This window comes from Colius striatus, chromosome 19 (assembly GCF_028858725.1).
Source record: "Colius striatus isolate bColStr4 chromosome 19, bColStr4.1.hap1, whole genome shotgun sequence".
In the NCBI taxonomy this organism is placed as follows: Eukaryota; Metazoa; Chordata; class Aves; order Coliiformes; family Coliidae; genus Colius; species Colius striatus.
The window spans coordinates 204,575-215,736 of NC_084777.1; the positions used below are offsets into that span (position 1 = coordinate 204,575).

General features: G+C 36.0%; 1 protein-coding gene across 6 annotated transcripts in view; it reads right to left on the reverse strand.

The window, feature by feature from the left end:
- Positions 1 to 11,162, reverse strand: part of RALGPS1 (Ral GEF with PH domain and SH3 binding motif 1) — a 76,635-nt gene that overhangs the window by 23,647 nt on the left and 41,826 nt on the right. For all 6 annotated transcript variants that reach the window (XM_062011816.1, XM_062011818.1, XM_062011815.1 and 3 more), the window contains one exon: positions 593 to 730. In XM_062011816.1, coding sequence (XP_061867800.1) covers positions 593 to 730 — 138 coding nt within the window. The remainder of the gene's footprint in view (positions 1 to 592; positions 731 to 11,162) is intronic.

Consider the following 11,162-nt stretch of genomic DNA (forward strand, 5'->3'; position numbering starts at 1 on the left):
GTGCTCACTATTCTGGGGGAAATAAAAGCCTGCAGCCATGGTTGTCACTGATTCTCATGTGAATATGATGTGAAGAGACTTAAAAATTACAATGCTGAATACTAAGAAAGACACTAAGTTCAGAACAACAGAAAAATCCTTCGATGCATGGTGCATGGAGAGAAACATGCCTTGTATTACTTCACTTTTATGCTTTTATAACATAAACAGAATATAATCTAGACTATAACACCAGGCCCACCACTGCTATGGCCTGGGGAGAGGCAGGGAGCCTGATCCTGTCACCTGCCAGAAGCAGAATATGACCCAAATGCAATAGCTGTATTTGAAAAATGTCATTTGTAGTCCACATGTACTAGTAAAGTGCACAGCTTCTATTACCGTTCTTATAAGTTAGAATACGTGCTTACTTGTCTGATTTACTGGCAAGACTGCAACCTCACAGAAGTGGGAGCAACATCACTTACTAGTGTTCAACTCTCCCAACGTCCTTCTCTTGTGTTGTCTTTACACAGGGCCGAAACCCACTTTCACAATGTTGTACCAGAGACATTTTAGATAATGCTTAAAAAGTATAATAAAATATACCAACCGTAGTTACAGGAGACTTGTAGATCAGCTATTATTCGGAGAATATTGTTCATTTGATTTGATCTTTGTTCATTCTCCATAATGCTGCCTGAAGCGGGATATGCAGAATCAATGTAAATTAAATCCAAGAGATAAATTCCTAAAACAAACAAAGCAATCAATTTATCTACTGTTTCGAGCAGAAATAATTGCTAATTTTAAATAAATATAATAGCCAGCAACTATTTACCCCCACTGTAGTCTGGACACTGAATAAAGGAGAGGTCAGGATTTGCATATTGAAAAACTTTATTGTTACTGCTCGAGTTCTACGACACCTCTTAAAAAAAGGACAGAAAAATTTTGCTCATGTGCACTTATACAGGCTGATGTCCACCATTAGCAATTTACAGTACCATAACAAGGACTCAATTAACAATAAGACGTTCAGTAAAAATAAGAAACATCACATAACATCTTTGCCTGATTAACTGCTGCTGCTTTTTGGCTCTGTAATTTAGCTAAAAAGACAAAGTGCATAATCTCTTAGTCTCAGGTGTCATTCACAAAACACCTTTAAGGCCTCAGTGGTCCTGGAAGTGAAATCTTTAAGAATGCAGGGAGAATATGCTGTACAAAATGTACTGAGTCAGCCGCAAATGTCGTATTCAAACAGACTGAAATCACTGTATGTGCTCCATTCAGGGATCACTGCAGATATTGCTACAGTATGTCAAAAACATTATTTCAGTCTGATTTTTCTTTAAAGGATTGCTCAAACATTTAGGGTGAGCTAAAAGACAGACTTTAATTTAATATATTCCTAAACTATTCTATGAGCTGTGCTGGGAAGTTACTGATTCTTTGTTGTATGATAAAGAAAAGGACATTCTTTTGAGCGGGAAAAGAATTTGTGCAGCACAAAAATCTACCACACTTCCACATCAGATTTTCCATGCTCCTTTTTGAGCATGTTTATAATTAATGACTCCCTTTCTGCTCCATGTTTTCTTGCCCTACCTTGAAAAGAGCACTCTTAGTTTCAGGAAAACAGCTAGCTGGCTATTTTCTAGCACTCTGCTAGCTTTACAACGTTAAATTTCCTTGGTAAATTCCAGCTACTAAACCAAGAGGAAATACAACTATGCGAGTTAAGTGGACTTTTTCAAAAGAGAAGGAAAGCCACTACAATGAAATGCATGTAGCACACCTAAGCATCACAGTCCTGAGAGAATTTCGGTGTGCTTGCATTAATTACTGATAGCAATTGGATCTTTGGAAGTGTATTAAGTTTGTGCAGTGAAAATAGCACATTTTTGTGTAATCTCCTGGTAATAAGTATGCCTCAAACTTACGCAGATGAAGAAAAGCCCAAACCCCTGGAATTAAGACTTCCATCTGGGAAAAATAAATTATTTCCTGAAATGAAAATGTTCTTATGTGGTTCCCTAGTATTGTCTCATCTAGAAAATTTAAGAAAAAGACATGTGGCTTACTAAGGTTTTCTTCTTCACACTGTATTAAACATAGGTCTCATAATTTTGTTAGATTTTAAGAAGTACTAAGTATCTGCAGGAGTAAAATTTCATTCACAAGCTGAGGACACTCCATACTTTACTTTTACATAGTTTTATAGCTCAGATTCAGTCTTGGTGGGGAATTTTGCATATCTCAAGTGCTGTCTGGAAGATCTCCATTAATGTTTCAACTCCAAGACTTAGGAGTACTTTATGGAAATAAAGTACTTGCGAGACTTCTTCTCACTAGTGTTGTGCTTACTACAGATATGTTTCTTCAGATCTCTATCACCTTGACAAATGAGTGGCTTCACTGGGTCACACTACATTATGTCCAGCCATTAGCCACACTGCAAGTGCTTACCCCATTTCTTTAGTTTTTACCCTATTTTTTGATGCCTTCTGGAAAACCTTGTCACTGCTTAAGGAGCACTGAGTGAAGAAATCCTAAGAATTCTTATTGAAAAATGAAGAAGCTGATGTAGAACAGGAACAAACTCAGTTAATTATGAACTGTTACTGCTCTACTAGGAAACCATAAGACTATGACTCCACCAAGCCATGAATTTGGACAAAGAAAGAAACATATCCCTGTTAAACCCACTGACATGATAGACAAAGGAGTGATCCAGTAGCCAAAGGTAACTTGATAAGCTCATCAAAAAAAACCCAAAAAGTTTTAGCCCTCATTAAAATAGGGGAATAGAATGTTATTAACAACAGAAAAACATATAAGCCAATGGAATTTCCAATCATGCTGGAGTGACAAAGAAGAAAAAAGATGCTTAGAAATCAGGTCAAGTTTAACAGTCTAGTTGAACTTCCTCCACTAGTCCTTTGAAATTTTTCTTCCCATATTAAAAAAGCTCTCTCCTGACGAAGTAATTTATGTCATAGATATGTATAAAGTTTATAAAGCAGAAGTTCATACAACTCAGACTATCTTAGTCCTTTTAGCTTAAGAGTAACCTGCAGTATTTACTGTTTTCTCCTAAAAACTATCTTCTAAAAACCACTCTGAACTTGTCTTCATTTCCAAATCTACACACTTCTCACTCTAGAAAGGGAGAGTTGTTTTATTTGTTCTATTTCCTAACAATTATGGTCTCCATTTTTGTAATCTATGTTAGTTGTCTGGAGTTCTGGACCTATGGATTAAATATGCTGATATGCTTCTACCTCTCTTAACTACAATAATATCCAAGCCAAAAGATGAGTGAAGTTTATAGGAAGAGGGATTTTGTTCTCCCTGTGTTTTGAGTACAGCTCTGTTAACTTACTCATACCGGTATATTTTTGTCTCTGCATCCATAAGCTTGGAAACCGCAGAAAATTAGATTTTCCTTTAAGAATATTAGCAGAAAAAGCCAGGATCATTAGTTTTGTACATTTATGCAAATCTAAGAGATCACAGCTAATTCCCAAAAAGGTTGCCTACTGACAACTATAACAAGAATTACTTCTGGTGGTTCCTCATGCTTCCTGCCATTTTTATGTTAAAAATCCTACAGCATTATTCTTTCCATTTATCACTCCTTGCATATTGCGTAGCTTCCACATCCTTTTATTTCTTCAGCTTTGCTTTAGCCATCATCCAACACACAAGGGTTACTAACACTGCCAACATGGACCAGGCACCTTGCACATTAGAACAAAGGAAATAACTGCAACTTCCCCAGTATAGAAAAGGCTCTGTAGTAGTCAAATGCTGAGTGAAACCAGATCAGATCTAGTCACCAAGATTTCCCCATACCCTGGAGACCCTGCCCAGATTTAGACTTCATATAGCAGCTCTTCACTCTCCCCTCTTGTGAAACTGTACATCAAAAGGTAGTTAAAACCCTGTAAAAATTCTATTTGCTCAGAGTCTCTACAGTGCAACATGCATTATGCCAGCCTGGTTCAAGGCTACTTTCTAGCTATTTTGCGCAAGTTTGCAGCTATTCTCATTGATAACAAGAGTATAAAAACCCTCTAATCTGTATCAGTAGTTGTAAGCATTTCTTCAGGACAAACAGTAAATTTTCCAGCACAATATAAAGATAATGACCAACAAGATACATAAAGAACAAAAAGGATGGGAGGTGGTGCATGTGGATGTGTGTGTTAGCATAGGTCCTGTAAATTCCCAATAAAACTGTAAGGAAATGGGCTTTTTGTGGGTACAGGAAGAAAGAACCCAAACTGAGGGACGGTAATAGAAAATTAAACTGAATGTAACATGCTGACATGTTACAAAATACACATCAAGCAACATGTTCTCAAAGGTCTTCTCTCTTCTTTTAAAGCAAGAAGGCTGGTTAGTTTTTGACGAATGTTTCTTTAATGTTACCAGTCTTCATCTGGGCAGTGGCATTTGGATCATATATATACGTATTTTATATATATATATATGATGTGATGATAATAGGAAGAGACAAGAATCAGTTTATTTTGCCCAGAGGAATCACAAAATTACTCCTTTAGCAAAAGACTTTTAAGATGTGCTTCTCAAAGGAAAGGCTCAGGGTTGCCATATGCCAAAGAAAACACACAGCACTAGCTTTTCAAGCCTTGGCTTACATTTGTGCTACTGTGCACTGAAAAAAGCTCTCTAAGATGTGAAGCCATCAGGATATTTTCCAGAGGGTGAGCTCATGGGCAGCTGCTTCCACAGGCAAAACATTTTCCAGTGATACTCACTTTTCTCCATTGTTACTAGAACTAATTTTGCAGCTGGACATTGTATGCGGATACACACTATTCATTAGTTTATGGTATCATGGAAATAATGACTAAGAAAAATTATGGTCAAATAATCAAGAATTGAACTTATCAATGGAAATCACATTGCGTAAAGGTGGGCAGTTATTTTTAAATTGGCAAAAAACAACTACAGTACCTATCTCTTAAATTTTTTTTGCAGAGATCAAACAAAACAGTAATATTACTGACAGGGAAACTGAAATACAACAATAAAGTGACTTTGAAATGCAGTAGTCAATGCCACCCAGATCGTGCATTTTGAGTGCCCCATCCACAGTTTTCAAGGTCAGATTTTACTGAAAAAGTATATATGGAGAACTGCAGCATTCAGCAGGATGCAAACCAAAGTCTGTATATTTGTGTCTTCATTCACAGTTACCTTTTCCTATTATTTCTTTATTCAATACTCAAAGCTTTTGAGAAAGTAGCACTGAAGCAGATAATAAACAAGCATATTTTGGAGTCAATGGGTACTAACACCACACACTGTGATGATGTGTGATTTGATCTATTTTACATGAGTTCAGTGAGAGAGACATCATTTCCATGTAAGAAAGACCCCATGAAAAGAAATACTATGACCAGGAAGACTTAACAGAAGTGGGGTTTAAACTCCTTATAGAAAATATGTAACAATATGTCACCTGTAGAATTAGCAGTACCATTTATTCTTAACAATTCAGATTTCCTAATCTCTTTTAGGGATTTTATACTTGAAAACACAAGGTGTTATTCAAAATTACAGTACCTAACACTGTCTCACCAATACACACTGTTGCAATACTGATCATAAAAAAAAGTGCAGATAAAGATTGAAAACTTGTATCATTCTGAATTGTGTAATTTTTTTCCTTTTTAAAAACTTTACTCTTTTTATAATGGATATTAAACTATCCTGTGAAATAGTGGGGCTAACAAACCCAAAATTAAGCAGTTAAAGGACGTCACTACTGTATACTTGACATACACTTCAGTGCATAATGCTCTGCTAAGAGTCCGTGCAATTCTGAAAATACAAGTACATTAGGAAACAATTGCTGTATGGTATTTTTGTTAGTCAGACCTCCACTACTTTGCAACAAAGAATAATTAGCTGATGAGAAATTATTGCAGATTAGCCTGGGGACTTCAATTTGTTATTCTTAACATTTTGATCAAGTAGTATAATAACCTCCCACATCTGTTTGGTAACTTTTACTGTTACTGTGACAACCACAAACTATAAGAAGAGGGAAAAAAAGGTTATATGTTTTAATTAACAAATTTAGTTCTTACTTTGCATCATGTACTCTTTCTAAAGATAGACAACTCAAAAGAGACCCTGGATACACATATGCTGCAGTGTATGGATGTCTGAATACAGAGCTTTCTTTTAGTACAGGAAGCAGTGTCTACAAGACACACAGTAACTGGCACGCATAACAGAAGGGAACCTATGGAAAGCTATTATTTTCCCTCTTTCCCCTCCCAAAAGTTGAATCTAGTTTGATAGGAAAACCAGAAGAGACAAAAATATGTTTCCAATCTGCAGTCTGCTATATTTATGAAAGCCTTTTCCCACATACAGTACTGTGGTTGTATCACACTAAATAAAGCAGAGGACAGAAAGAAAACAACTTATCAATTAAGTTAATGGTTGCAAGTGCGAAACACTGCAGTCAGCAGTCTGTAAAACCAAAGACATCATTCCTAGGAGATTAGCTCATAGTCAGAAAAGCCAACAGTTTTGTGGTATCATTGGTTTCAAGATGACTGGATATTTTCCATGGACTAAAGGCAGGAAAATTTTTCTACAAAACCAAACATATACACTGGTTAACCTTGGTAGGAGTTGAATTACTCTAAAAAACAACTGAAGACAGATCTTTGCCAAAGCAAAAACATGTGATTTGTAATACATGTTGCTGGCACAGTGGCCGGGTGAATGGCATCACTCACAAGAAAGTAAAGGTGGTATATTGACCAGGTTTATCACTTCTGTCTGATGTCAGCTAACTGCAACATAGCATCAGTATCACACACACACATAACTGGAGAACTACAATGAAGTTGAGTCAAAAAGACAAAAAAATCTTCTCAATTAAAAAGATTTGTATAATTTTTACTTACACAGTTCCAAATTCCAGAACAGCCAAAACAGAAGTGCTGTATCTCATGCTCAGCAAAAAAAGCACAGTGCACAGTATGCAAGCCTGCAGTATTTTTTTACTTGAAATTGCAGTACATCAACCAAAATTGCAAAGATGTTCTGTACCATGCTGTTTTCTAGATTATATGGAATTTCTTAATCGAATCAAACTTCTCATACCGATAGTCATGCATATGGTTTCTCTCTTTTCTGTTTTCAGAACCAGAAAACAGTACTGAAGTGCCACATTACCACTCTGGGCTTGTCTATACCTGGAAAGCATAGACAAACTATTTTTGAATATTTACTCTGGAACAGATAGTCTATTACAGGCTCAGCATTCCTCAAGAATGATCACATCCAAGTTGAGACATTCACTGGAATAAATGCTTCAGTAAGCCTTCAGTGCAGTGTTCATCTGAATAAAACTTAGGGATCATTCAGGCAAACGTACCTCATGGGTTCAAAACCTGTGCCAATGTAACACCTATGCATAGCATAATTCTAATATACATCTCTTAATCCATTCATGAAACACAAACTCTCAAATAACTCAGAAATTCGAGTGAACATTCTGAAAATTATTTTACTTCATGGCAAACGATGTAATTGCAAAGAACAAATGATATTATGTACAGAACAGAAATGGCAAATAGACTTTTTAAAAATAGTTAATGGAAAGTACACTCTCATTGTTATACTAAGTGCATGCCTACAAAAGTCATTCTGCTCAAGCCATAGCTTCAACAACAGGACGTAATGACTAACCTCATTATTCCTAAACAAGTCCCCTGAAAGTCATGGGCATCTTAAAATTAAGCATTAAAAAAAGAAAAAGAAATAATAAAAAAATTACAGCACTGATACATCTTTTAATTCCACTCTTGGCCAAGAGCATCTCCTATACTGCCCTGTTTCTTTTGCCTCCTTCTATACCTAAAAAAAGAAATAATGACCACCAGCTCCTGAAAAAAGAGCTCAGATCACACTGCCTTCTCAAAGCTACAATGCTTATTTAAGCCTTAGCTACTAACCTGAATGCATTAACTGTTCTAGACATCCCTGATCTGACCTACAGGGAGAAAAGTAACTCTCTAGGCATCCACAACTTTTAAGAAAGCAGCATTATAAACTCAGGTTTATTTTTAAAGTAGCATGAAGTGTGTAGGAAATGTTACTTAGTAGAGTGTCTTATAAAATGCAATGTTACTACCTGCACAGAGGTGTCAACAAAACAGTATACACTTCATATTCAAAAAGCTTTTAAAGATTAAGAGGTTTTTTACATCTACTTGGCTGCAGCAAGGCCACAGCTGGTATACTGCTGTAGAGTCCTGCTGCACCTCTGTACAAGACATTAAACTGGAGAAAGGTCAGCACAGGACCTCTAAAATGACTGATAAGGAGGAACATTCAACAGATGTGGACACACATAAAGACCTGGGCTTATGTAGCCTGGAGAAGAGATGGGGCCAGAGGCATAGAACTTCACTGTGGTTACTCTCCTAACAAAAAGGGGAGCATGTGGGAGTTAGAAAGACAGATTCTTCTAAGAGATATGCTGTGATAGGACAAGAAGCAACTGACATAAACTGCAGCATAATAATTGCAACTTGTTTCTTTAATCAAAAGATCAATACTGAAACTTTTAGCTCAGGCATGGCACTAAGCTAACTTAAACCATTACATTGTACTTTGCTTTTCATATTGAATATTGTTTGATACAATTTAGATTTTTTTTCCCCCTAGAAATAAAGGAAAAGAAATAGTGTTTCTGTGAAAGAAGACATGTCACTAACAAAAGTGCCAGTGCTTTTAACTGTGGTGGTATTATTTCTGTGTTTTACAGATATAGACTAGCCTTTTTGAACTCCATTAACCTTCCCATGGTTTATTTGGTCTACCATGACAGTGCTTATTTGTAGAGAGTCCTGTTCTCCAAAAAGACTTTAAACTAAACTAATGGGTAACAGGAATACAAAGAATAGTGTCTCAGTATGACAACCATTTTCTACTAATGCTTGACAGACAATTGGAAATACTACTGCTTCTACAGTGACATTTCAGTGTGGTTGAAAATTCACAAGTTTTAAAGGAAAAGAGTGACACAATTTTAGGGAACTGACTTTTCAATTTCATGGTTGATTTGAAGTTCTTCAGAGAAAACAGAAAAAATACATTCTTTCTTACCTTTTGATGCATCTAATCCTCCACTGAGCAACCTACCATCATGTTGTGTCTCATGTTGCTGATCTACATAAAGTTTTGCTCGTCTTCACAAGCACACTAGAAACCTCAAAAGAAAAACTTGAAGAAGCATGGCTGCTAATCTGCTAATCCAAAAGGCCACTCAAGTGTCTGCAAACATGAGACTTCTCAGAAAGTATCACTTGGAACACCAGAGAAACCTCTTAAAGTCAACTCACTTTCAACTATTCTCCTTGTCTAAGTTGAATGAAAGAAACAAAGCCACTCCAAAACTAAAAGAAAGAGAGTCCCATGGTATAACCCGAGTAATCTCACCCTAACATGTCACTGGAATTAACCATCCCATCTTTGCCAAGGTAGTAATGAAGCCTAATAGAGCAAAATAGACAAGTATCTACAGCATAAATCAACTCACTTTCAAAATAAGTTATCAGTGGATGACAGAAAAAGTTACTAGTAATTCAGATGGCACTGTGTTCAGGAATTTATGTCCTCAATCGCCTCAGACCCCTGCAGATCATTCTCTTACCTGCTGAAACAGTCTAAAAACTCCTGAAGCCATCCGGAGCTTCCTAACAAATATCTCCTGAACAAATCAGACTTTCTCTAGAGTATCGCTATTTTTTTTTCTCCCCAATTTCTCCTCCAAGCCAAATTATTTCCTATTTCTTTTCTCATGAATGAGGAAAATGCATTTCAGAAAACTAAATATTGTAACAGTAATTCATTTCACCATTTTAAACCATATGTTACCTAGTTTAAGAAAGTAGGGAATGCTTTGAAGAAGAATATAGCAAAAAAGCAAATGTACAATATTTGTTTTCCAGATGTAGCTTCCTCTCAGCACTTAGCTGTGGTTTAGGGGCTTCCTGAGCTACATTTTGTATAAACGCTTTTGTATTTAAGTCTAGATGCTATTTTTTCTTTACATTTCTTCCCTGAATACATTCTGTCAATTTCTGGTTTTTTCATGCTATTCTTCCACCCTTTTTTTTTTTTCTTTAAACTTTTGAGTTCCAAAAGACCTTGGGGCAAATGAATTCAGCAATTGAACTGCACACTTTCTAAAAAATTAATTTATTTCTCGAAGTTTGTCTTTTAAGATTGGTACATTCCTATCTACTTTGTTTACCTTGAGCTTCTTATCACTACTCAAAGCCAACTTCTATGACCAGCTGTTTTACAGCATTTTTGCTTGACTTCTCAAAGCCAAGTCTAATATTAGACCACTCCTTGTTGATTGAATTACTCTGGTGAAGACAACTGTTAACTTTCACTGCCAGAAAAAACTGGCTGTTAAAATCTTACTATTAGTAGAAACTGGTATTGTCCAATCATGGATATAAATACAAGCTGATCTCTGAGATTCTCAGTATAAAAAGCAAATGGGACAACTATGAAACTTTCTAAAAATCAAATCATTAAGCGTAAGGCCTGTAACAGAAGCAATGAACTCTCTAGTATTACAAATCCAAGGAAAAGGCACTCCCATTTGCTCCACGCAGAACGGCCCTAGGAAGGCTAATCCCATTTTTCTCTTCAATTCTTCACAAACGGCTAAAACCGTTAAACAATTAATATATTCTATGAACACTTGGCACAGCCAAATAAAAGGTCCCTGTCATCTACCAAGTTGACATAAGTTTATTTTTCCCCAGTAGACAAAATTACAACAGACTAAAGAAATAAGGCATCTTTGTCATACACAATTTGGGATGACCTATAAACAAATGGTTCTGGGAACAGGCTTTTTAGATAGCTTTAAAAAGACAAAGACACATTTGACACTTAATCATAAGGTAGATCTATGTAACAACATATTATTATTCAGAAAGAGAATTATCAAAGAAAAGGGTTTAGCTATTTTTGATCTTTTAAATGCCTTTTTTTAACAGCATTGTTATTTCTAAAAACATTAATGATGGGAAAAGGTAACTTAATGCAAAGTAAGTCTGTATTTAGTCTCCTTCATTTTTAGGCATTTGACTGCACTT